This window comes from Falco peregrinus, chromosome 2, assembly GCF_023634155.1.
Source record: "Falco peregrinus isolate bFalPer1 chromosome 2, bFalPer1.pri, whole genome shotgun sequence".
Lineage (NCBI taxonomy): Eukaryota > Metazoa > Chordata > Aves > Falconiformes > Falconidae > Falco > Falco peregrinus.
This window is the reverse complement of record NC_073722.1, coordinates 83,963,825-83,991,645: the sequence shown is the minus strand read 5'-3', so window position 1 is coordinate 83,991,645 and position 27,821 is coordinate 83,963,825. Positions and strand designations below refer to the sequence as shown.

The 27,821-nt window shown below is 40.6% G+C and overlaps 2 protein-coding genes across 4 annotated transcripts in view; one reads left to right on the top strand and one right to left on the bottom strand.

Annotated features, from left to right (window-relative positions):
- Positions 1-2,197, top strand: part of RIMBP2 (RIMS binding protein 2) — a 162,224-nt gene extending 160,027 nt beyond the window's left edge. For all 3 annotated transcript variants that reach the window (XM_027780786.2, XM_027780787.2, XM_055796012.1), the window contains one exon: positions 617-2,197. In XM_027780786.2, coding sequence (XP_027636587.2) covers positions 617-805 — 189 coding nt within the window. In that variant the 3' untranslated portion in view covers positions 806-2,197. The remainder of the gene's footprint in view (positions 1-616) is intronic.
- Positions 867-25,927, bottom strand: PIWIL1 (piwi like RNA-mediated gene silencing 1). Its single transcript, XM_005233307.3, has 21 exons — positions 25,594-25,927; positions 24,894-24,977; positions 21,301-21,451; positions 20,436-20,561; positions 18,044-18,258; positions 16,849-16,970; positions 16,124-16,204; positions 15,004-15,204; positions 14,519-14,630; positions 12,225-12,345; positions 10,868-10,985; positions 10,590-10,704; positions 9,395-9,582; positions 8,718-8,790; positions 8,188-8,388; positions 7,796-7,899; positions 7,242-7,312; positions 6,566-6,719; positions 5,553-5,678; positions 4,286-4,433; positions 867-3,557 (listed from the first exon to the last, which is right to left on the bottom strand). The coding sequence occupies exons 2-21, from the start codon at positions 24,972-24,974 to the stop codon at positions 3,441-3,443; spliced, it is 2,625 nt and encodes an 874-aa protein (XP_005233364.1). The 5' UTR covers positions 24,975-24,977; positions 25,594-25,927; the 3' UTR covers positions 867-3,440.
- Between the last annotated feature and the right edge of the window lie 1,894 nt (positions 25,928-27,821).

Here is a 27,821-nt window from a genome sequence, read left to right as displayed (position 1 = left end):
TACACATCAAGCAGTCAGGGTCTTTAAGCTTTCTTTGATTGCAATTAAGGTTCATTTTAGCTTTTGCTTTTTTTTTTTTTTTTAAAGCCAGTGTGCCATCTTCTAAAATTTGTACATAAAGTTTGCCAGCCAATTTTAAAGAAAAGGCATTTAAAGGACAGTAAAAAATAAGTGATGATGTAGCATTTTACGTTCTTCTGAGAAGAGTTTGGCTTCTACAGATTGCTAATCTGTAGTAATTAACATTTATTTTTCTTAAATTATAGCTAAAATCATCCCTCTTCTTTTTTGTACTATCAGAGTACTGAAATGCAAAGCCAAAACCAGTTTTGTAGCTTTTGTGGCGATAACTATGGCAAAACAAGTGTATCCAACTCTTCCTTTAAAAAAGTATAACCAAAACAGGGCTCTATTGGAGTGTTTGCTGTTGTCTAGACTTCTGCTCAAAATTTATCTATTTTCCGTAAGCCCATACCATATTTTAAGCCACAAGGAAGAAAGGAACTGTCCCTTTTGTTTAAGTGGGTAATGTGACAAGTGATGTTACCAGCTTTCTTGATGATAACAGCTTTTAAGCTTTCAAACATTCAATAAATTATAACAATGTACCTAATAGGTTCCTCCTGAGAATACAGGTACATCACGGAGAGCACCATCCCCCACAGTTCATCTCCATTCTGGGTCACCTACGTCACCTATGGGTTCTGGTAGTCCCGGGAGAGGCAGGGATATGTCCTCGAAAAAGAAAAAGGGGCTGCTTTCCAAAGGCAAGAAACTGCTGAAAAAGCTTGGTGCAGTGAAATGATTCATGTACTCCTGGACAACCTGTAACGCTTCCAGTCTGTGTAATTTTTTTTTTTTAAAAAAAAAAAAACGTCAAAACTAGGGCTTTCATGACTACGCAGTACAACTTTACCAAACCTTTGCATTTTTAACTCTGACATCAATAGAATCATGTGAATTGCTTAATCAAAACAGCAAGAAAAAAGGAAGTGGATTTGTTGTTGCAAATATTTTTTTCTTTAAAAAGAAAAAAAACCAAAAAAATTTGTGGGATTAAGACCAGAAGAAACATGGTTTTATTTGAAGTCAACTCAACACCTGCAACTCCATGGGATAAATCTCAGCCTTTAGTCTCCTTTTACCATCAGTGGGGGGAAGAAAACTCTATTCATTGATTCCTAGTTCAGAGAGATCTCCCCCCTACATCTAAAATCGTAAACAAAAATGGTCTTGAAACTCCTAGTTTAATCAGCCTTGATGTTTTGCCTTATTAATGCACAATGATTTGTACTGTTTAATAAATATACAGCGTATACTTCGTATGTTACTGTGTATTCAACTGTCTTCATCTTCCCTAAAACATGGTAATTTAAGACCAAGTACTATGTTACCAACTCCATTCAATGTCTGATGTAACTCCTGGGAGTTTGAAAGTGCTGTGCAAAATGCTTTATTTTTGTTGGTGTGGTTTTTTTGGGGGTTTTTTTGTTTTGCTTCTCCCCTCCCCCAACCAAACCCCTTGTATCGATTTCTTTTGTCAACATTCTTCCTCAACTGAAATCAGACACAGTGTAAGTTATCAGAGTCTCGCCCAGTTTCAACTACACAGCCTCCAGTTTTGGAGTTCCTGGCTCACTGTTCCAAATTACCAGGAAAAAAAAAAAATGAAAAACACCACAAAAAACCCACAATGAAAAACCTTTTACTCCCCCTCCTTTTTTCCTGTGGAGGTACAGTCCTAAGTTAAAAGGCATTTTCATATTGCTGATGTCAGAATCAAGATACATGTAACGTACACAAGCTGTAGCCAGTAAAAAGGCTGCAACAGGTGATAATGAAATATTAATTGCAATATTGGCATCTCAAGAAAAAGAATACATTGATGGCAGTCATTGGCTGTGTTACTATTTTGTAATTCTTGTCCATTTGTAAATTGTTTTTACTGTTTATACATACTTTTCAGACTGCCTTTCTTTTTGTAATTTACGGAAGGTTTATAGATGAATGATCAAAGCTTCCCCATTGTGTCTTCAGGTAATAATGTAAATTACTGTAAGATACCGTGTGCTAGGTAACATTTAATTAAGTAACTGGCCTAAAGTTGTGGTAAAGTACTGTGTGGGTGTGTGCATGTGTACAACTGTTGTGTATTATATTTTATATAAATAAATAATTTGATATTTTGTAGAGTGCAGTATGTTTCATGGATCTACTGTCTCAGCTGCTTGATTATTGTGTTTGCCTTCCCTCCCTTTCTAAAGGATTAGGCACCACAGGTAAGATACACACCCAGGGAGCCGTTCCTAAAGCTGCGTGCTCCGACCCTGCACCCATGCGGAGAAGGAACAGCCCACAGTGACCATTTCCTACCCTTCCATAGCTGACGAAAGGAAGCAGCTGCAAAAGCTCCTTTTCAGTTGACCTCAAACGATACCAACCAGATCAGAACAAATAGCCAGAACACGTATAATGTAAGTGACAGTAACCAGGAAGAAATACAAAATAGGGAAAGCTGAAAGCACAAAGTATTTGCCATAACCCCCCAAGTCCTTCTTCATTACAAATTTAATGTGGAAATGCTTTCGCAGCCTAGGAGAGGAAAAAAACTGAACTGAATACAAGTTACAGAGCTCCCTCATTCTTCAGAGCTGTCAGCTGCTGAAGTTTACTGTAGAATAAAGGCGTATCTAAACGCGAGTCTGGGGGGTTTCCAGAGGTAAGAAATGGTTGTAAAGATACACTAGTGTTATGTCAGGTGCTATGCCCAGAGCCCAGTCTTGAAGTATATAAGCAAAGACACCTAACACGATCAAGTGAGCAAGGACTACAGCAACCACTTTATTTAAATCTCACAAACAAAAGGAACAAGGTTTGCAACAAGTTAGTTAAAGAAACCAGCACTAATCCCAACTGTTCGCTAGGCGCTGCCTGTGTCTCTGCGCCTGATAAAAAAAGGTCCAACAACCTTTTTTTGCGATATGAAATATTTCAGGATAAAAAATGCTGTCCTTATCTTAACAGCTAACAAAACCGAGGAGGCAACAATTGCATTTTGAAAATTAAAAGTGTGATGTGCTACTGGAGAAACTTGGATTTTGCTCCGCGTAACTATGTGTCTTGTATGCTGAAAATAATTGTGTGAAACCTCAAACCCGTAAAAGAACTGATAATCTTTCATGAAGAATCCCAGAAACACTTTCATAAATCAGTACTATAAAATAGTAAGAAATTATGTAGGTTTTATAGCAAGCAGAGACCTATTCAAAATGCAGATCTGCCAACTTTAGCTTTTTCCTGCTACAATGACAGTGTTTCACAACTGCAGATACTCATTCTCCCATGCACGTCTCTTTAAGAAAAAACAAAACCAAAACCCCAGACAGTTCCACATTCCCTAGAAAGGAACTACATTATTTTTTGTAGCTGGTAACTCAGCTTCAAAGATAGTAAAGTCTGTCTGAAAGCAACAGGTTTGGCTCTCTGTGAATACTCTGACCAACAAGGAAAGCCAGTTTATGAGCATACTGGCACGGAGCAGGTACTCTGATAACACCCTGCAGAAGGAAAAAAAAAAAAAAAGTTATTTTCAAGTCATTGCAACAAGCATGCATTCACTGTAACAAAGACAGTCCTGGAATTCAAAAGTCTGGATACATGTAAAATTCTTATTCCCTGTAGTTTATGCCAATTTGTCAAAACAACATTACATACCCTGAACACATTAAAAAAAACATGCTTTATAGAAGCAAAAAGCTTCCCAACTCCATCCCCCTCCTCGCGCCAAAAAAGCTTCTTATGCAGGTTTACATTTGATGCTGGATCTCACAGACGGTGGGATGTGGGTAAGTCACGTGAAATATTTGTGATTACTGAACTAACAAATCTAAAGCGCGTCTCGTTGTGAGGTGATGGCATGCTGATCTCGGCATGCAACAGAAGCCTCAGCTGAAATGGGAGGAACACCATTCCATCTCCACACAAAGAAGTGAGCATTTCTGCAGGTAACAAATAATCATTTCAGTTTTGCTTCTGAGACAGAATTTGGGACTAATACTTAAAATAACAAGTATTTTCCAGTGAGAATAAATATTACTTTTATCTTCAGACTTCAGAAGGACTGTGATTATAAAACGTCGAGCTCTCAAACTACCCCGTAGGTCAAGAGGTGTACTTGCACGCTTTTTGGATCTGCGTGGGTGTTGTAAGGTGGTGTTTGGGTTGTTACTGCATGAAGATGTGCAATCTTAGAAAAATATTCTAATTTCCCAGAAAAAATACTTACCGACCAGTTGTAGTACATGTGGCAAAGCTTGTACGTTAAACGTTGTACGTGATCTGGTTTCAGCTTGCTAGTGTCATAAATTACATTATAATGAGTGGGTGCAACACAACCGTTTTTCACTGCTTGGCTCACAATAAAGAAATCATACCTGTAACAGGAAAAAGAAACCCTCAGAATTCCGATACAGAAAGGGCTGCTTTTCTTGGAAAAATGCAGACGCCCACGGATTTGTCTTACTTAAGCATACTGAGTAAAACCCAAAAGGATGCCTGTGCTGTGGTCACAACATAATCAGTTTTCTTTCTTTCTGAAAGGCCGGAAGATCTGGAAGAATGTAAATGGTCTTATTATATGGACAAAGTCTTACAACGACAAAGACCCTAACCATTCATCATATACATATACAGCGCGATAACCACGCTGGACACATACTGAACTGATGCCCCTCGTTTACTCTAGCACCCAAGCCATGTTCGGATGTCTGTCGCCTATTGCAGCACCTGGAACACCTGCAGCGAGTTGGCAAAATACAAGAGAGAAAGGCGAAACTATCGGACCTGTGCTGCCACAGATGACTGCACTGCTCCCTACGCACTCCAGCCTTCCTTGACCAAAGTCAAACCTTCCATCATGTACTGAATCAGCTTCTCGTTTCCCGCGTACCTGACCCTGAGCATCACGGAGCGCAGCATGCAGAACTGCTCAATGCCAACAGCAAGCAAGTGACATCAATGAGATCTGTGTACATGTTTTACCCACACCCATAACTGTACAATTCCGAACCTTCTTCTAGTGACTTCCCAACCACCCAAGAATACTTCCACCACTTGCTCATAAAATGCACCCTTACAAAGTAACAAGATTTATATGCAATGCCAGAAGTAGAACCAGCCAGAGTTTAAATTTCAGGTGAAGGACAGCTGGGCAATCCTATCCATAGACACTCATTTGGTACTAAACCTTTAAAAATCAAAAAAGGAACCGCAAAAAGTGAAACACACACACACACGCTTACTTAAAGGGTATGGAATACTCTAAACATATACAAATACTGCACATTGAAACCACGAAATACTGCATAGCAAATTTGTAAAAGCTAAGCTTGTCCATTTCTTTCACCTACACGTTCACAACAATTTCTTTTTCAAAAGGCCACCAGTGTGGAAAGTATTCTTCTGCTTGATCCCACCATCAGTTTAATATCAGATATATTTCCTTTATTATCAGGTTGCCAGCAAACAGAAGCGTTACTTCTACACTAACTTACCACTCCGGTCTGGTAACCACCACGTCAACAACAGTACCAGGGGGTGGGTTTATAGTTGCTCCACCACAATGTGCGAAGAACCTGGTATGCACTCGTTTCTTCACAACTATCACAGTAAGTCTCGGACTAAAATAAAACGCCAAGAAAAGAAAAAAACATTAATGTATCCAGAAAAACTGCACTAAGAGTTCTTCAGGAACAGATTCTGTAGAGCTTCAAATTAAAACCAATTAATTTAGAGTTCTCCAGGGCATTAATTTCATGTGTAAGTCTTCACTCATTGATTTAAACAGAAAATCGTAACTTTAAATTTTTAGTTTCAGGTGCAACTTCGATGCTATTTCTCACCAATCCAACTTTAATTAAGAGAGACACAATGAAGACCAAAAGGAGATCTTCTAAACACAGATCTGCTCTCTACCTCATCTTTTTATACAGATAACACGGCGTTTTAACAGTATTTTTGGTAAAGAGCAAGCCATTTATAGAAGCTAAACAGAAGTAGTAAGCACTTCAACTTCTACTTGCTGTAACTTGTTTTGTGCTCTGCTTGCCTGTGGCGTCAGGAAATATTCTTGTTTTTCAGAGCAGATTAAGAAACCAAGTCACTGCAGCTGCTAAGTTTTAAAGCAATGTTGAAAACTGCAGAACGTAAGTGACTGGACAGCAGACAGTCCTTTCCAAAGTGGAAAGAACTAAATGGGCCTACCGGAGACATGCAACAGTAACCAGCTTTTTCCACCAGTTCACCACATGCATCAAGAATGCCTTAAGTATACAGGTGTATACGTGTGCGTATTGAGTACTCACGTGGTGCATGTACTAACAGCTGTTCCTATTATAAGTTAGGTATCTCAAATAATGTAACCAGTCGCCATAAAAGCAATTATTTGAGCTCAAGTAAAAATAAGTAAGGATGAAAAGACGACAACATCTTCATCTGTAACCACTCTTTGTATCTCAGCCTGTACTCCCCTTGCAGTATGAAAAAGAGGGTTGGTGGAAGTGCTTACTTGTAGTCTTTACCAACACTCTTCAGGCAATCCAAAAATTGAGGAACTTCATAATTAACCACAGTATTTAGTTGTCCATCTCCTACTCCATCACGATACACAATAATACGAGAGGGCAAATACTTATTCCACTTGAACCAGTCTCTTAGAGCAGCTTTAAAAAAAATCAAAAGCATAAAAGCTGTTGGCTACAACGACAATTTATACCAAAACATAAATGGATTTTTATTACTGGAAAAACAGCAGTAGGAGTTTTTAAACATAAGGTCAAGTCTGTCAGTCACCTGAAAGAGGTATGTATCATGATACACAAATGTTACCTGCAAAAAGTATACTGGTTTACCAGTGCACCAACAGAAAAAGAAAGAACCTAAGATTATCTACTCCGCTGGTGCTGGCCGCTCTCGCAGGAAGGAGCTGTCATCCTTTAAAACATTCTTTGAGGTGCATTGATAAGTATTACTTAATTATTGTTAAGAAATATGGGAACCAATAAGAGAATGTAGACAAAAAAGCCATTGATTTTCAGCAGTATTTACAACTGTATTTTTGATCTGTTTTTATCTAAATGCAAGGTTGGTAACACTGCCCCTCAACACAGCTGAGGCATATTTTGAGGAAGCTGAAGGGTCATTGCTTTGATCTGACTCAACAAAAGCAGAAAGCCTTCCCTTACTTTGCAAGCAGGCTTTGAGCCCATCCACAAGTTCTTGCCCCCGACCTTGAACAGCACAGCGGGAGAACCACCTGTGAAGAACATGATGAAAGATGACCTTCAAAGCACTTCCCAGGCTTACTTCAGTGAATTTATTTTTTAAATGGCTACAAGCACTTAGGTCTTTATGGGTACTGTGGGTCAATGCAGTGAAGCAAGAGTTAGCGTACTGTGAGACTGTTTCCCTTGCGAAGAAGCCCCTGTGGTAAGACAAAAGCCTTAGCACCATGTGCAGTTCCTCTCCATCAGAACACTCACACAAGTCAACTCACAGAGCAGAAAAGCCTGATGCCCTCCATTCATCCCAGACCTTGCCCCACCTTCTGTCCCCTCTTCCAAGCACTGTGGAAGGAGGACAAGGCTGTTCCTTAAGGGATGCAGTGGAAAAAAAACCCTCACAATATATAGTTATTAACAACATTCAGTAAATCAGTTTGGACAGTCTCATGATGGCCCACCGCATTCAAGCTACTTCTCAGCGAAGTCAAGATGTTTCTTTGGCATTCAAATCTTACCGTGTCATTGTTTGATTCAGGCTAGCAACAAATCCTGCAATCGACGGCTTTCCAGATAAAGTGTCATGGTAACAATCAATTCCCACAACCATCACCTGTTTCAACTTAAAAGGAATCAATACAGAACACACATTATCAGTACATAAAGACATGCCGAAGCACCTATCAACTCCGTCCTATAGTGTAATAAGACCCTGACATAAGTGGTACAGTTCCAGGACAATTCTTTAATTAGACATCTCCTTATGTCGTATTTCACTTCATGCCTCTTCTCACCAGCACAAAACAAACTACACAAAGAACAAGCAATTTTTGGGGGGGCGGGGGGAAAGGCTTGCTTTTAAATAAGGCTCAAAAGAACACAGTTACCATTTAAAAAAGATATTACTTACTGGAATCTCAACGCTCCAAAGTTCTCCACCCATTTTACAGTTCATTTGTAAGGCAATTTTCGTTGCTATGGCCATAGCAGTCTGAGGCTTGCTTAAAGTGCGAGCAATCACACACTGACTTGGAATGGGACAATCCGTACATAAGTATTTCTTGATAGCATCATATTTATCCTTTCGGGAACTGGACAAGACACAAACTGCCTTTAAAGAAAAAAAGAAGCAGCTGCATACTGACATTTGCATAACAGTTGTAGTTCTATAGGAAAAGTTTCTTATGCTCAAGAGAAATTCAAGCGTTCACAGTGCAAGAACAGCTGGAAAGTGTCAGTGTCCATACTTCAGAGCCAAGTACAAAGACTTTTCCAGAACGATACCCATAGTTAGCCCAGGGTTTGAATAGCAGTATGAGTAGGCATGTAGTAGATAACTCTGGAGCCAAGAGTTTCATTTCTGAGAATGAATCCCACCAGTCTTAAAAACACCAGTTACAGAGATTAACAAGATTTGAAATTATGGATTCAAATACATACTATGTTTGTGTTGGGGGTAATACTTTGCTGTAAAGCCCTTAAATAAGCTTCTGTTCTATCATCTACTTCAATCCTGAAAAGAAAAGGAAAAAATATGTACAGAAAAAAACCCCCAACCAACTGCTACTGAAACTTCAGCAAAAACATAAATGCTCATTATGCATCAGTGCTGTATGAACTGTCACATTTATAGCTATTAATAAACATACAATATTTACACATTTTGAGGATTAAGAGGAATCATCCTCAAATTAAAGTCTTCCAAAAGCAATTAAATTCAAAGTGAAAAGCAAGCACAGGTACTCAAAGAATGATACATGCAACGAGAACTAATCAGAACACATCTGAAGTCAGCAAGAAAACACATACTCCTTGTATTAAATAGATGTGGCTCTGCTTGAGAAGGCTTTCCTCAATGACCGTATGTCTAATACTGTTTGGGTTTGGCATGCTTTGACCCCCAGGGAAAGCTCTCACAAATAAAAGCACAAGTAAGGAAGTCAGCATGCAAATTGTTTTTGCCTGGGACTGAAAGTAACTTGTTTTAATAAAAATCTCACAGAAATCTGCAGTGTGACATACTACACTATCTCCTCATGTACAAGCCCAAGCATGCTAACAGATACACCTTAGTATGTATAAAATAATTTTTCCATCAGCTTTCTAAAGAGACTTACATGGTTGCCTTGTTCATTTTGATTCCCATAGATGGTGTGACTTTAAACAGATTCTGAAGTAGTGTATTAGCAACATCACAGTTGCGCCGTGTGTATACTAATAACCAGTTGTCCAGAGGCTTTGCGCAGATTAAAGGAGTTCCTCTAGTCTCCTTCGACCAATCCGCAAACTGAGGATTGTAATCAAACTGCAAATAAGAGATGGCAGAGAAAGAAAAATCAGCATCCTAGTAAAGAAGCTATACCACAACTACTTCCAGATACACATCAAGAACAGACTGTAACACTTCTGCCTAGAACAAATGACTTTATTTTTAGCTGTTCCTTTACTGCTACTGTCCCTACTTTAAAATAAGCTTTATCTAGCCCTTTCAAGAAATCCTACACTCTTCAAATGTTTCATTCATAATTATGCAAAGATACGTAGAATTTTTAGCCCAGGTAACTTGTTACTATTTGTAGCACAAAACCTATGCAGCAAAGACACAGCTGTTTATGTATTGACTTATTTTTCACATATTTTTATTTTTAACAAGGTAACTGCTTGAGAAAAAGAAAAGTACTATTATAAAGAAGATATCAGGCCTTTTCAATAACAAGAATAAAAAAGGCTTTACCAAATACACAGATATACAGATGATGATACTGTAAAATGCCCTTTTCCATCTAGCAGCCATTCAAAACAAACAAAAGATCTCTACTACAGAGCAAATATATGTTGGTTTATGGCATAATTTAATTTTATGGCATATCTTTTATGACTTAATTGAAATCTAAGTTATTCATACTGAAGAGTCACCCCACCTTTGAGTGAACAGATATTGTATGTGGTCTGTCTACTGATACTGAAATAATTAGTGGCTTTTCATTTGAAGACGTTCATATTTTAATAAATGGGAACCAGTCAGAAACATCCCTAGTCTCCTAGTTTGTGCATCTGGAATTACTTTGTTTACACAGAGGAACTGTTTTGCAAGGAAGACACTATTGTAATGCAAGTCAGAAAAAATCTTCAGGGGTTTCTATACAGAACTTGTAAACAATTTCAGAAGTTTGCAGGTCCTCTGTTTGGACAAAGACTTTTGTATAATGTTTTAACTCATAATCCTTCATTTACAAACCAACAAGTAGTGTTTCCTTCCTTAATAACTTGCTTCATCAGTGAGAGATCCAGAAGATGTCAGAAGTTATTTACCACAGCTCCTGGTTGAAGGATCTTTTCTCCTTGAACAACTCTTCCCGTAAAGGATAGTAAATTAGAATCAAAGCTTAAACCCCAGTCTCGGAGTTCCTTCTGAACACTGTCATCTCTGTTTAAAAACAAGATTTAAATTAAACCCAAGAAATATGTTCTTGCTGAGACTTAAATAAAAAAAACAAACAGTAAGATTTCAAAAGTTTTGTTGCAAGAAAAAAGTCTGTAATGAAAAATCTGTAAGATAAAGAAGTACAAAAGATACTAAGGTAGCATACTTTTGGATGCAGTCAATAAGTTTTCCAATTTCACATTGTCTTTGCTCAGGTGGCAGTCGTGTATGAACAGCCAAGTCTTTCATCATATTAAAATCACTACGCATCTTCTCAGTTAATCCTGTTAACAGCAAAATGTTTTTCTGAGTAAAAGTTAGACTAAAGACTAAGAAAGTAAACTTGTAAGTCACGCAGATTAGCTATGCATGTACTGCAGACACGTAAAGTGGTGTCAGTAGTAATCAAGGTTTTCAGTTGCTCCCTGTACATACATTCCCATCTGCGCTGGGAAAAAGAAAAAAATAAATTAAAAAATCTGCATTTTTGCACTTGAGAAGAAACTACACAAGACATACAGCTCTGTATTTACATTCCTAGCAAAACAATTCTGAGATGGAAAGGTACTGCTAGCGCAAAATCAGTATCTCGGAGGAAAATATATATTTATCTATCATACAAAATTGTCAATTTTTAGCAAACTTCTGTTTCAACAGAAGTTCTGCTGCCAAGAAACACTACAAGGTATCAGTAGGATAATGCTGAATTTTTGTATGCTGAAATAATTGTGTTCTGAATACGTATTATATATGCATTCATATATATATTCATATATCACATATATATTTTTTATATTATATAATATATATTGTATATATATTATATAGAAAATAATGCTGAAACATTGTATGCAAAGAGTATGCAACATCAAAATCCCTGGAACTTTTCAGCATCATGTAAACATAATCTTTTAGCTACAAAACTTGTTTCTAAAAATCACATTTATACAAACAAAACATTCCTACTTAACTTGAGAAGAGGCTGCTGTCAAAACACCAGTTTCAGCAGGCATTATGGTTGGACGGATGCTTTGTTAGTGGGCTGAACCTGACTGGAGGCCAGGTGCCCACCAAAGCCGCTCCGTCCGTCACTCCCTTCCTCAACCGGACAGGGGGGAGCAAGTACAACAAAAAGCTTATGGGTTGAGATAAAGATAGTAACAGGGAGAGGTAACAGGCAAAACTCGTACTGAACACAGCTAGAGGGTGAAGAGTGAAATGGTGGGGAATTTCTGTTGTGGTGGTGAAGCAACGAGGGGCGGATTGTGTGTAAACTGTCCACTTCCATTTGGTGTTGTTATGATGTTATTTTGATTTTGGTGTGGGGAATTTTTTTTTTCTTGATGTGAGTGAAATCTGTGATGAATGCAGATTTTAAGGAAAATTCTTAAATACGTGATTCACAGAACAGAGGTGGGGGGTGGAAAGCAAGTTCTTACAGAAGCCAAATCCATAGCGCCCCCAACACCAAAACCTTGCCATACAAACCCACTAAACTTTGATATGAAAAAACGCTACAGTACCTGTCAGGAAGCACAGCTCGGGAATTAACACCACCGGTACTGGCATCACAGTCCCTCTCTTCCTCCTAGACTGACTGATCAAGACAGGCTGGTTCAAGTCAGTAATTTCTTGATTGTATTGCTGTATTAGAAATACATACTGTATGTTAGTTTATTCATAACGAACTCAGTTTTCTTAAGCATAATGCTCACTTTAGAAAATGAGTATTTTTTCCTAGAAACAAACAAAACCAAAAGAAATGCAACCAGCAACTTTTTTTCAATTAGCATGGCTAACTTGAAAGGAACTCCTTTTGTCAGAAGCCGCCAAATGGGGAAGCACTATTCTCTCTGTTGGTGCCATCAAATTATTGACTTGCAAAAGACGACAGAAGCAATGCTTCTGCCTTGCTTGAGGCAATTACCACCCAGAGTATTCATCCCAAGACTGCGATCCTCATTCCAGTTCAGTAACGAACATTCCCACCCCACAGAGCAGTTTACTTCAAGGCATCACAGGAATCCAAGTGAAGTTTCTGAAATTCAATCCTCCCACAACCTTTCCTTGCATCTGGCAAGAGTTGGTCTGTCTAGCAGTCACTAATTTAGTTCAGAAGAAAAAAAACACAAAAAGGTGACAAGCTGACAGTCAACAAACATACTTCATAATTCAACTTTTCCTTTTTCTTAAAGGGAACCACACCTCAGAAACTACTCAAAGGCTAACATTTTTGTAAAAAAAAGCAGGATCACAACAAAGGCAAGATGGCAGAGAAAATCTGTAATTTATAAACTCCATCCCGAACTAGAATGGATAATATTAATTTTGCTGCTAGCTTATTAAGTCCTACCCTGTTTCCAGTTGAAACTGATGGGCAGAAAGATTTCACAATTACAGTAGTAGGCCCATAAACTTTGCTGCAAAGAACCAAAATTATCAAAGAGTAACTTCTCTTAAGATGATTGTCCATATATTCTACCTTCAGTAAATTATCAGCAAACTTGCTGAGGGTACACTCCGCCCATCACCCACGTCATCAATAGAGACGTTAAAACAGGACCGGACAAAGTACTGAGCCCTGGGGTACACCGCTAGTTACTGGACTCCAGCTACATATCGTGCCACCCATCACCATGCTCTAGGCCTGTCCATGCAGCCATCTGTCAATCCACTTCATTGTCTGCTCATCCAGCCCATGCTTCACCAGCTTCTCTACAAGGATCTTACAGGAAACAGTGTCAAAAGCCTTACTGAAGTCCAGGTAGACAATACCCGCTGCTTTCCCCTCATCTATTAAGCCAGTCATTTCATCACAGAAGTTTATCAGGTTGGTCAAACATGACTTTCCCCTGGTGAAGCCACGCTGACTGCTCCTCATGACTTTCTATGTCCTTCACATGCCTGGAAATGTTTCCAGGATTAGCTGCTCCATCGCCTTCCCAGGGATCAATGTGAAACTGACTGGCCCATATTTCCCTGTGTCATCCTCCTTGAACTTCCAGTAGGACTGAAGACAGTAGTGACTTTTTATTTCCTCCAGCCATTGGGCACTTATCCCCTATCACCAACATCATTCAAATATTATTGACAGTGGCCTGACAACATGAGCCAGGTGCCTCAGTTACTTGTAGGTGCAATCCACCAGGGCCCAGGGACTTGCTCAAGTATTCCCTGACCTAATTCTCTTCCACCGATGATATGTCTTCCTTGCTCCAGACTCTTCCCTGGTCTCTGGGGCCTGGCAATCCTGAATGGCCATCTCTCTAGTAAAGACTGAGGCAAAGGCAGCATTCAGCACCTCATCTTTTTCCACACCCTATGTCACCAGGGGCCCTGCCCCATGCACAGCAGTGGGGTCAAATTTTCCCTAGTCTTCCTTTTGTTGCTTACGTACTTATAGAAGCCCTTCCTATTGCCTTTAACATTCCAGGCCAGATTCAATTCCAGCTGGGCTCTGGCTTTCTCAATCTCGTTTCTGCATGCTGGGCCAGTGTCTCCATATTCCTCCCAGATTACCTGTCCCTGCTTCCACCTTCTGTATGTCTCCTTTCTGAGTTTTTCCAGGAGCTCCTTGTTCATCCATGTAGGCCTCCCAGCATTTTTGCCTGACCGACTACTCATTGGGATGCACTACTCATGCTGAATCATGCTGCATAGGTTACTCGCTGCCCTCAGATTACACAGTATTCATTAAAAATAAAATTCTATTAAATAAAAACATGAATTACAAATCCATGCATAAGTAAACCTCTGACAACGCTCTAACATTTCAAGTTAAAGCATAATGCACACATTGACCATTAGGTTTCCATACCCTTTTGTAGTAGTCTACGTAGCTGATCTCAGAACCATCTGCTTTTCTAAAGGTACACTGTGGACTGGCATCCCAGTCAATGTCATCAACTCTGTATGTTCTGTTATTGTACCTAAATAAACAATGTAATCAGTTTGGGGATTTTTGATCTTAAATAGAAAAGAAATATAACTGCAGGATGAATTAATAGTAATATCCATGGAAATTGAAAGTTTTGCTCCTATCAGCAGCACTAACTTCAAGTTTTCACCTGTACGAGGCTATCAATTCTACTAAAAACTAAACTGTAAGAAAACCAAATGAAACCAGAACTAAACTAGTATGTACTACCCCTGCTCTTACAAACACTGTCATCTCAATACGCTTGCTAGCTTGACAATGATGTCATTTTCACGCTTTCTGATGCTTCTTTATATAGCTCAGGACATGGAACATCCCAAAAAATAAACAGCTCTCTAAGACAACAAGAGTTGAGAGAGACTTACTTTGTAAGAACAATTAAACCTATCAGCTCTTTAGTACAGGCATCTCTAAATCTTTGCTCTTCTTCAACCTGGTAATACAGACTGTACATAAAATCCAACACTGTTTCACTGCGAAGAACCTTATGGCTCACATCTGTACATAACATAATGCTTTCCTCATACTGCAGGACAGAACTTGTGAAGCCCGGCCAAACCATCAGCCTGCCAAAAGAGAACATACAGAATCTTAACGTGCTTTAAAGCATCTCTATTCTCACCCTGAGCAATTTCCATCCACTTTCCCAGACATCGGAAAGCTGTTAAGACACAAAGAAGCTGTTATCCAAATATAACCAAGCTCCTGAAAGTTAACAAAATGAAAAATGTTTTACATGCAGGTATCCTTAGTCGAGATAAAAGGAGATTAACTGAACGATGTAGCAATATAACTGAAGTGAAATAAAGGATGCCCCAAAACTTAAGAAATCCATTTGGTGCCATTAGTCTTAAATATCTTATATACAAAGTTTATGGGTATCCAAGACACTTTAACAAGACTAACAGTTTATCTAGTTGAACACCATCCAGTTACTTCCATCAACCAGGTTATGTAGGCAAGGAGTACACCACAGCCATATGATGAGGCCCCAGTCAAACTCAAAGCTTGCTAACTTGTGCAACAGGCTTAGGGCTAGCCTGGAGCATCAGTAACATTATACACAATCCTGGCAGGGAATGAGGGCAAGATGTGACAGTGAGAAATAGGTGAGTTCCACAACTACCCATCCAGCGGGGTATGGCCAGATATGAATTTACATGGCAGATTAAATGGTCTTCAGAATGAAGGCTGGAAACTCCTAAGCTTTAGAATTCAAGTATTTGGAGATCTCAGGCTTCCAGATATTTAGGCAAGTTTTCTTGACAGTGGAGTAGAAATGTAATAGCAGAACACACACTGGTAACAAGTAATGAGATCTTACACATAGAAGAAAGTAAGTTAGAGAATGAGGTCTCGTACTTCCCAGGAATACCAGTTTTTTAAGTCCATAGTTTTATTACAAGATAAACCACCAGAGTGGTGTAAAAGTATCATCCTTTGTCCCTGCACCCCTCCTACGCCCAAGTATCCTTTTTGCCAAACCTGTGATTAGGGATGCTGATTGGGTCACTGGGGTTATAATAATTACGTCCAATCTGCTGCAAATTCAGCATCTTCAAAAGCCTGCAAGATGAAATATGGATGTCATTTACCATTATTATTCAGTTTATCAAACCATGCATGGTTCCAAACCTCTGCACAACCTCAGTTTTTGTTCATCTGACTAGATAAACAATCACAAATGTGACCTTTTAATTACTAAATTCAGAAAGGCCATGGACACTTAATTAATGACAATCCGTTGAGAATAAGTTAGCATACAACCCAACCCTTCACCAACCAGCTGAAGGTAGCAGTCTAATGAACCAGGCAGTCCAGGTACCCAGGTTAAGTAGAAAGATTGCAGAAAAAAACAGGTGATTTGCCAGCTCAAGGTTCTGCACTGCTAACTGCTTTAAAAGGCAAATCCAGAAACAAGTAGAGGGCAAGGGTAAGACTAATTGCCTACAACAGCACTCCAGTGTGAGTCTGCCTGCTCAGGGAAAAGGTATAAACGCCATTCACATGAACAAGTGCCAGGAATATGCATGTAACTGCACATTAAAACGTCACCAGATGTGGTTGGCCGCATAGTAATGTTAGCTACAAAGGCTTCAACATACAGATTTGTTACATTGATTTGTAGTCCACTCTTTGGAAAGGAAAAACTTAAGTCAAATATTTTTAGAATTATTACTTCTTATGAAGACACAACTTGGACAGCAAACCTTCTAAAAATGATGTTGTAGAACTGCAGACAGGTAGGTGAAGTAGGTGGCAACTCATTAGTCAATGTGATTGTTATCTTCACACCCTCTCCATTTCGAGTCCTACTGAACACTTCAGTAACCTGAGAAAGCAAAGTTTTGTTAATAAAACTAGAGGCAAACAGGGCTATATCTGGACTTTGCTCCACTAATATCGAATGGGACTTGCGCATTAAGAGTCTAATAAATCAAGACTTAGCTGAAACAGGAATTTGATTTCCTACTACAACTGTGAATCATAACTTAAAGCACTTCATTCATTTGGGTGAAGATGACTACAGGATTAGAATGGAGGCCATCCACAAAGCAGCTGAATTCAAGATGAAGACAGGAACATGGCTTACCAATTCACATTGCAGGAAAAGACTCAACTTGAGGAAATAAATTTAATATATTGCCAATTAATATATTTTTCATTACTGATTCAGGTACTAGGGGGAAAAATAAGATACAGCGATAACATCTTCCCCCTCTCCCTTTTCCAGGCTCAAACTTACTCCAGACTCCTCTGCCCTGCCCTGTTAACGCCACCAGTTACACTCAGCCCCTCCAGCGAGGCAATGAATAGCACAAGGTGCAGAGTTGGGGGAGACAGGGGTTACCACTCGTACACATGGCATTTCCCCTCTGCTGCTCCTTTCTCCTCATTTTCTTCTGCTCTGGCATTCCAACCCCCCACCTTTTTTAAATACACAGAGGTGCCATCAACTTTGCTGATGGGCTCAGCTTTGGTCTGGGCCGGGGCTCGAAATGGCTGTGTACAGCACAGGGCAGCCCCTAATCTCTTTCCATGGGGGCCATCCCACACACACACCAGCTACCAAAACCTTGCCACACACACACAGTACATGTTGGATGTTAAAATACAGAAGTTACAAAAAGACATAAGCAGAAAGAAAATTAAAGGAAAAATACTTTCTATACTATCCACTTCTGTGCAGGGCATTACTCTAGTCTGCAGAACCTAAGCATTAGGACCAGATATTTATTACCAAATTTCTCTACATAAGCAAATTAGCTTATACTAATATATCCGATCCACTTAAATGTACTCATGGGGACATCAATTCTAACTTCGCCCAGACCAGTAAGAAACAAGATGCATCACAAAATGCAACTCAAAATAAAAAAAATAAATAGCATTCTTGTATCATACCTTATTCCCTAGTTTTTTTGGCAGGAATAATACCGATCCATCAAACGCATGTGTCTTTCCAATTAGCTCTTCATGCTGAAACAGCAAAGCTGATCGAAGACGGCGCGCTTCCATCTCAGGACTATAGCCAACATGGTACTGATATAAAGCCCACTGGGGTCGAGACGTCAAACGGACGTAATTTGCAGTTAATTTTATCCTATCACCTGAAGAACCTAAAATGAGATGCAAACATCTTAGGAGTTACACAATTTTACTAGCTTATAGTAATTCAACAGCTCTGAGAAATTTTAAAGTACTAAGGCATTCAGACAAAAGATCAGAGGTCAGTTGCGTTCTGCAACTGTTCTAGACTCAGCAAGCTATAGGAAATGCTCACATAGGCACAGTGTTACAGACACCCACCTGCTTATCAGAGCTTTTTATAGTTCCTTCAGTTGTCAGAAAAAATCTCTCATCAAACGAGGTAAGCATTTAGATCAGTAACCTGCCCCCAAAAGGGTTAGTACCAGGTACTAGAGAGAATTTCCACCAAAACATACACTTCCTTTGTGGACAAATTAATCTTTCTTTGTACGACTCATAAGCACAATGCAGAAAGTAACAGTTGAGTATCAGTCACTAGACATAACCACATTCTCATTCATGTGTGACAAGATGACATTTCTTGTGGTATTTCAAGATTTTACAAACAAAAAACCCACAACAGCAAGAACTACCTCCAGATCACTTACGTATCTAACATATTTCTTCCCATTTTTTTCAAGTCTCATTCCAATTTCTTTTAGGCTTAAAGACACAAGTCTAATACAAAAAATACACTACAGACAACTATGGATCACTCATTTTAATCTGGCTTTCATTATCCATTTTTTTCTATCTCAAATACAACACCCCAAATGAAAACAAAAAAATCCTACCACATACAAAGCATGTATGTTATACTAGAAAATCGTACAAAGCTATAAAGAGGCCAGCAATACAGCTGCCTACGAAGTACAGCAAACCGTGATCTAGCATTAGCATAGCTCTAGAAAGAAAATCTACGTGAGAATGAAAACTACCATACTGCTTCTGCCCTGAAGTGACTTGAGCAGAACTAAGCCCCGACATTCCTGGACCTGTGGCATGCTCCAGCTATCGTCTAATTAACCAAAAGTGGACTACAGTTACTGTCATATCGTTGTGATGTCTCACAGAGTCACTTACAATACAAAACTATTACCAACTGTCCTGATTTCAGCTGGGATAAAGTTAATTTTCTTCTCAGTAGCTCGTACAATCCTGTGTTTTGGATTTACTATGAGAATAATGTTGATAACAGACTGATGCGTTCAGTTGTTGTTAGGTAACATTCATACTCAATCGAGGACTTTTCAATTTCTCAGGCCCTGCCAGCAGGAAGGCTGGAGGGGCATGAGAAACTGGAAGGGGACACAGCTGTCAGACAGCTGACCTGCACTAGCCAGAGGGACATTCCATACCAGAGCCTCATGCTGAGTATATAAACTGAGGGAAGAAAAAGGAAAGGCGGGGGGGGGGTGTGGGATTCAGAGTGGTGGCGTTTGTCCTCCCAAGTAACCATTAGCATGTGCTGGAGACCTGCTCTCTCGGAGGTGGGTGAACACCTGCCTGCTGATGGGAAGCAGTGAATGAACTCCTTGTTTTGCTTTGGTTGCATACAGCTTCTGCTTTACTTATTAAACTGTCTTTATCTCAACTCACGAGTCTTCTCACTTTCATTCTTTCAATTCTCTCCCCCATCCCACTGTAGGGGGACTAAGCAAGCAGCTGTGTGGGGCTTAGTGGTCAGCTGGGGTTAAACTACAACCACAACACTGGTGCAGAACCTGCAGTGTTGAACGCTAAAAATAATTGTGTTCTAGCAAGAAGGCAGGACCATCATGACCGCCTGATTTTACTTTTTTGATATGCATGATTTCATCTCAAGGAAGGAAGAATATAACCTTTTATTTAAACTAAAAAATTTCTTCAGAAGATGTCCCAAATTCCACGATCTTAACTAATTTGGTTAGGTCCATGTGTTACAAACCAGAACTTCTAGAAAAAAAACCAACCTTCTACTAAATACCAAACTTCTAGAAGCAAATCAAGAGTCCTGCTTGAAGAAGTAGACAACAGGAACATACAAGGATCATGACTTACGTCTAAATAGTGGCAATTTAAAATGCTACATAACTTCTGTCTGAAGCACTGCCATCAGACATCATCTTACTGTTCCTCTTCAGATATCAGGAATAACTTTTATCTTTTTCTAGTACACAATGAAGGTTTTCTTATTTTGTTCTCTAGGGAATACTAAAAGCATAAGCAAAGCAAAACTGTTTTTCATTCCAACTTGTTTGTATGTCATAGTCTAATCTGAACATACCAGTTTTTGATTCTTGAACGTGTTCGATGGCTTGCCGAGTATTTATGCCAAGGTCATGGAAATCTCTGTGACGGCCACCCCTATCTCCGAAAGACAATTTCTGAAATCCCACAGAAAGCTGTAATCCTATTGTTTTGAAATTTAATGAAGAGAAAGAATTGAAATCAAGTCTTACATACAAAGAAGAATTAAATACAATTCAATTTTGAAAGTCATATATATAAAAAATTAAGAGAAATCCTGACACGTTAAGTTTCAGCTTCTGCTACACAATAAATTATTTTTAAAAATAACATTCAGGTAATTCATAATAAGTTCCTAAGATTTACAGACAGTTAACTAGTAGCAGCTTGCTAGCCAGAATAAAAAAGGATGTAAACTGCAAATCAGTAAATTCTTCTGCAAATACAGGGATGATGGATCTTCCATTTCATCTCTAGCTGGCATTGAAATGTTTAAACGCACTGTGATGTGAAATAGGTAAGGAAGTTTAATTTCCTTATTAAGAATTAAGGAAAACAATGAAATAAATGAAATATCAAAGTGAAATTTACTATTGGTAGTCATGCAGTTAAGTTGTGCCATCTGCTTTTTAATTTATTTTTAAACTATTTCGGTAAGAGGAGATAGTATAGATGGAGTAGAGCACACTTGAAGTAGTTTTCAAAATTCCTAGTTCAGTTATACTGCACTTTAGAATGGCAATACTATCATCACAAGGTACATACAGGGAACTTTTCCAAATCTTAGTAATAAATCTCATTTTGAAAAGAAAACCTAGAAATACAGTTTAAAGAATATCTGAATCGCATTCTCTTCAAAGCGTGTGCTCTTACAGGCAACGAACATTTTCACTCTTTCTGACCTTCTGGCCTTCTCCCATCCTGGTCTCCTGGAACACGCTGAGGGACCCTCTGTTGCCCATGGCCACCCAGTGGTTCTGAGAGCGCTGGAGGAATCCCTGGCTGCTGGGGGTGCTGACAGCTGGTTGGCTGACTTGGCAAAGTCTCCTGAACCTACAACAGTTAGGGACAGCTTTTCCTACTGCAACTGAAAAAACCAGCGTACTTCCAGGAGTAGAGCAAAACAAAGTCACTAACCAAGTACAGAACACTCAAACACCCAAGTGTAACAGCTACCTAAGTTTAATTTTTTTTTCCCTATATTAAGTAGTAGAGTTATTACTCTGTACTTCAAATTCCAAAATAACAGGGTTCAGGAATTACTTTTTTTGCAAGTTAATATTCATTTAACTAGTAGTATATGCAAATCTTCTCTTTGCAAGCTCTAACTAAAATTTCTGGACTTCTCATTTTTAACAATCCCTCTGATACTTCAAGTAGCTGATTACTTATTTTACAAAAACAGCTTTTGTAAGTTTAGTGTCTAGTGAATAAATAATATTAAAAAGTGTCATGCCTAGAAGAACTGCAACACACAACCCTCAGCCATAAGCAATCCTGCAATTCAGAGTTTCATGTTACCAGATCGCAGTCTACCCCACATTAGTCCCTCCAGGAGTAATCAAGTTCTCCAAGCGTAAGCAAGCAAGAGGCCAGTGTCAAGGATAATCATGAAAGCTGAGCTAGAGGGCCAGCCTGGCTCCGTCTTTCCCTGCAACACAGCAGAATGTCACAAACTGCCCACAATCCATTCCTGGAGTTCCTCTACTTGTTTGCTCTGAGAGCTCTTGCTACCCATCTTGCAGTTCTCACATGCATGTTCTGACACTAAACACAAGATCAGTAACTAAGCAGGCCCCTCTGGTTTTATACTCTCCATGTTATTTTTACATGTTGTAAGATCTGCCAAAAGTATACCTTCTAAGAAGTCTTTAAACACCCATAAGCATTGCTGCAAAATCAAATGCACACTACCCTAAAGAATATTATGTGAAAATTATCAGAGTGCAGTACTATCACAGTAACAGCATATTATCACAAGTTTTGTGCTCCCTGTAGTATTCATAAAAGCAGTTCAGGAAAGATCAGTTCTGCTTTGCCTCACCTATATTCCATCGTTGCTCCTGAAGGAAGTGGTAATCCCACCTACATGGATTCTCTAGTCCAACAGCTAGGCAGAGCCCTGCGATCCTGAGCTCACTGTATTCCTTTCCCATCCATTAAAGGATCAGAACAGAGCTCCATGTCAAGTCACAAACTGAAGGGCAAGATTATGCTGGGATAGGGTCCACTGTATGGGTGTGGGGAAGGGGAACAACAGTCTTGTTCTTCATAGAAATACAAGATAAATCAGGCTGGAAGAAACCTCGAGAGGTCTCTAGCCCAACCGCCTGCTCAAAGCAAAGTGAATCATGAGGTCTGATCAGGTTGCTCGGATTTATCCCATCTCCAGGGATGCAGACTGCACAACCTCAGTATGCTTGGCTGTTCTGCACTGTGTTCCAGTGCTTGACAGTCCTCATCATGAAAACATTTTTTTTTAATGTCCAATCTGAACAACCCTTGCTTCAGTTTGTGTCCATTGTGTCTCATCTTCCCACCATGCACCACTACGAAAAGCCAAGCTCCACCCTCTCTGCATCCTCCTTGGAGGATGCAGTCTCCATGTCGGGAAGAACTTGCCAGGGACTGACCAATCTATCCTCTTTCTTACCCCTGCAGCAAGATCACAGGGTTGTCAGGACATCAGTAAGGAAAGGCAGGCCCCTGACCTCCTTAAACCTCACTAATGCCTTTTGATAAAAGCCTCAGTATTAAGAACCTGGTGTACTATGACATCTCTGTATCAATGCAGTGTAAAAGTCAAGTAATGGGATGGTTCCCTTCTACAACACATGGCTAGTTCTTCCAATCTTCCCCTGCCATCAGCACAGATTATGTTCTCACTTAACCTGAGACAGAGTGCACGCCCTCATTTTCTAAATGTCTAACATAAACGCTCCTACTCGTTCACAATCTCTTTTCAGCATGTCTTTGGAAACACTTCTGGAACTAACCCTCTTGGAGGGAGATACATGTAGTCTACGTGGTAGAACAGGAAAAAAAAAAAAAACAATGCAGACTTTTATCCACTCGGACTGCATAGTCCCTAAACCTTACTGTTTCCTTTGGTTTCCTCTTTGCCTACAGCAGGACACTGGTATCACCTCCTGACTACTGCTAACAATTTTATTCATGTTAAAGAGACAAAATCTGAAGTAATCAGGTCTCTTAGGTTTATAAATTCAGTTCCGGGTTCAAGAGGTGCATCAGTGCTACTGCTAATGCAAGACGCATTTCACTATTTGAGAAACAGACCTGTAAACTACCTTTTATCACGACTTAAAACTCATCTGACACTGGCAAGAAATGGAATAGAAACACTCCTCCAACCTAATAACATTCTCAAATGAAAGTTTATTATTAGTAACTGACAAATTTGAGCAACTGCTTTAAAAAAATCTCCAGGTATGTGGCAATAGCTACAAACACACAAGTATGAACAATTTTCAAGCCATGGACTGACCAGGCCACATATGCACAAAATAATCCCTAAACACTAACTCAAATGCAGTCAGAAAGTCCTTAATATTAAAAGTAAAAGGACCAGATTCTGGCCAAATATACATTAATAGCAGCAGCAGACTAATGTGTTCTGCTTCTCTGCAGGCTTATCACAGTGGACAAAACGTGCTATGAAAACGTCTACCTATTTCCACTAGCTCTATTATAGCAACTGTACTACAATAGATCACTTGGTTGTAAGCACACAAAAATTTCCTTAATAAAAAGGAGTTAATGTAACTACACGCATGACACATTGCCCTGGTTTCAGCTGGGATAGTTAATTTTCTTCTTAGTAGCTGGTGCAGTGCTGTGTTTTGGATGTGATGTGAGAACAACGTTGATAGGACACTGATGTTTTTAGTTGTTGCTGGGTGATGTTTATACTACATCAAGGATTTCTCAGTTTCTTGGGCCCTGCCAGGGAGAGGGCAGGAGAGGCACGGGAAATTGGGAGGGGACACAGCCAGGACAGGTGACCCAAACTAGCCAAAGAGGCATTCCATACCATACGGCGTCATGCTGAGTATATAAACTGGGGGAAGAAGGAAGGTGGGGACATTTGGCATTATGGCATTTGTCTTCCTGAGTAACCGCTATGCATGATGGAACCCTGCTTCCCTGGGGATGGCCGAACACCTGCCTGCCAATGGAAAGTAGTGAATGAATTCCTTGCGTTATTTTTTTAATCTTTTTTATGAAAGAATCTTTATTCTTATCTTAACCCTCAAGTTTTACATTCCTTTCTGATTCTCCTCCCCATCCCTCTGGGTGAGGGCAACTGAGCAAGCGGCTGCATGGTACTTGGTTGCCAGCTGGGGTTAAACCATGACACATATATACACACACACGTAACATCTAACATATATACCTGATATTAAAATAGGAAGTAGCTGAGCTATGACATTCCAAAGCCTAGCTGCACTCTAAATTTAAAGGAGAGCCAACTTACAGATGCAGCTCCGACAGAAGGAATAGTACTCTCCTGTGCTGGAGGTCTTCCTCTTGCTCTGGCTCTAGCTCTTCCAGTCATCTTCTAAGACAAACCACCTATAGCATTAGTGTTCAATCTTCTCCTTCCCCCACCCTTATTCCAAACAGTATTATGAGCAGCACCACTGCATTTACCCTTGTTTAATTTCAGCTGGTTCACTAAAATACACCCTCCTCTGCAAAATGTCCTGCTCCTGGAACTAATGCAGCCACAACAGGTAGCGTGGGGGCGTTACAGCTTCTTACACTCAAGTTTGAACTGACCAGCACAACCCACCACAAATTCTGAAGCTGTGAAGCAAGTCAACGAAATGGTAGAGCACGGCAGGATCTGCAACCTCAGCCAAGCATAAGTCGGAGCCTACTGATACTACTTTCAAGTGATGCTCAAGACTCAACTCAACCTAATTTGTTACATTACCCTAGGGGCAGGGAATGCTTCACCCAGAGCAAATGCCAACCGTTACCACCTGCTCGGCTACCTAATGAGGCAAACCGGCCCCACAGACCTGTCTGTCATCACATGCACCCCGCCCCCCACCCCCCCTTTCAGTGTGGGCTCAGCCATAACTTCTCTGCCAGCCTTGAGCAGTTTTTGGGGCCAAAACCCGCGCCCAGAGGCGTGTCCAACCCCCACTCTGCTCGGCCCTCTGTGTTACCTCAACCTGTGACCGGGGCGCAAAGGGACTACTGCTCCTACTGCTGCAATACGCAACAGCCCGTTCTCGTCACAACTCCACACGACTCTGTTCCCACGAAGGTCAACAGCCAGCCCACCACTGCCCGCAGGCCGGGCCCCCGCCACAGGAGCCGCCACAACCACCTCAAAGCGGCCGCTCTTCCCCTCGGCGTAATGGCGCCGGGGGCAGCTGCACGCCGCCGCGGCTGCACGCACTAGCGGCGCAAGGCGGGAACGCACACCCTCCTCCGATTGGCTCCTGAGCCCCGAGCTCTGCCGGAGAGTCCCGAAGGGTGGCGCCGGCCGCGGCGCGCAGAGCCGAAGGGCGCCGCAGCACAGCGCCCGTGCCCGCCCGCCGGGCGCCTCCTCGGGCTGCGCCGCCCTCCCCCTCCTGTATCGAGGCCGCTGGCGCCTCCTGCGTGATGTCTGTGATGTGCGTGATGATCCGTGGGCAGAGAATTTTCCTGCCAAAACCTCTTTCGTCCTCCCCCCGCTTCCTGCTTGGAACATAAATTAAGTGACCCAGAAGGTGGTGCAATGCAACAAGAAATAAACCCCTGTGAGTCGCGTCAGCGACGGGGCGCGCTCGCAGCAGCGAGGACGGCTGCCGCGGAGTGTTCCTCCGCGGGGTGTTCCTCCGCGGGGCGGCGGGCAGGCGGGCGGGGGGGGGGAAGAGGAGGAAGAGCACCTTTTGCCAAGTAAGGCTGACTCGATCGCTGTGGCTGTCACAGAGGATCGCACCTTGTGTTTTAGGTGCTTCACAACAGAATAGCACAGCTCAGGACCTGGAAGGAATTGGCCGTGAGCAGGAATTGCCTCTAGCGAGCTCTGCCACGCTTCTGTGGAAAGGCGGGTTGTCTAGGCAGCACCAAGGCTCAAGCGCACGTTTCTGTTGTTTTTAATTGTGGCTTTGCTTAAAGATTAGATGCCTGTGACGCGTCTGGAGACGCTGAATTCAAGGGACAAAAGATAACGTTACCTAATTGAAACCTCACCTCGACAAAACACAGTCCGACCCCCTGAGGTCATCCACTGTTTTCCAGGTACCTGCAGCAAAGAGGACAAGGCTCCTTTTCCTTGTCCTCCGTTACTCCTGGTAGAAACAGGTGACACTGCTGACGTTCATACTCAACACAAATACCACAAACGCCTCTTTTTGTTTGCTTTAGATTGTCAGTTTGTCCCCAAAGTCGGTTGTGTTGTGCTCACCGATGTCAGCATAGCAACCCACTTAGGAAGCTGGATTCCTCTTTACGAGTTAAAAAGAAGAGCTTTCGAGCTATGAAAGTGTGGATATTGCTGCTTAAAAGATAGCTGAAGTAGTTTTAGCATGTGCTTTATTATTCACATGTAAATCTGGATAAATATTTAACAAACTCAATACATACACTTACACGAGGCATGTGCAGTGCTTTTCGGAGTGCCGATTACTGCTTGCCACGGGCTTTTCGCCTACTGTGGCAACTTTTGTTGCTCTGTAGCCTGCAGAACTCTCCAGTGGGTCAGAGGGTTAAAGCTGCAGAAACACAATATGCAGATTTTCTTGGCTCAGCAGTATTTAAAGATAAACTGAATATAAAGATGTTGTCAAAGTCATTTACGTTATGTAAATCGTGAGAAAGCAGTATGTGTGTTGGAAATAGTTAGGTTTGTTTATTCATTTACAGTATCTGCTGTACTTAATGTTTATTTTTTTATGCCAAATTCCTTACACTTCACTGCAGAACATAATTATCTTTAGATGGGAATTGTTAAAGGTACTTAATCAGGCTGGCTACATACAGCAATTTCTTATAAAGTAAAAATAAACATCAACATCAAGCACCATCATTTTTAGGCGTGGGTTGTCAGACAGTTAATTAGTACTTAATGAAAGTTAGGTTCCAGTTTGGTTTTCACAGTCTTTCAGGCTCGCTTTTTCTTTTTGGCAATTCAAGCCCAGTTAAAACTGTGACACTACAAGTAGGCTTAATGAATTTTCACAGTCAGAGAGAATGTGGAAATTGCAATGCACCAATTGCAACAGGTGTATCGTGTCCTTAGTCCTGGCTGGTTTCTCAGAAATGCTGAGAAAAACAAAGACACTGAAAATGGTAACTATTTGCATATTTCTTCTGTGTTGCCAAAAAATCTACCAGTGCAGGACCTCAACACACTGAAATATCGTATATGACATAATTTTTTCACAGCTACTTGGCCTGCACTTTG

Excerpts from the sequence above, each read along its gene's own strand:
- PIWIL1 (XM_005233307.3), bottom strand. The coding sequence starts at position 24,974 with ATGACTGGAAGAGCTAGAGCCAGAGCAAGAGGAAGACCTCCAGCACAG. Across the intron at positions 10,986-12,224 it reads CGAGCTGTGCTTCCTGACAG|GATTAACTGAGAAGATGCGT; the intron begins GTACTGTAGCGT and ends TGCTGTTAACAG. Across the intron at positions 9,583-10,589 it reads TCCTTCAACCAGGAGCTGTG|TTTGATTACAATCCTCAGTT; the intron begins GTAAATAACTTC and ends TCTTATTTGCAG.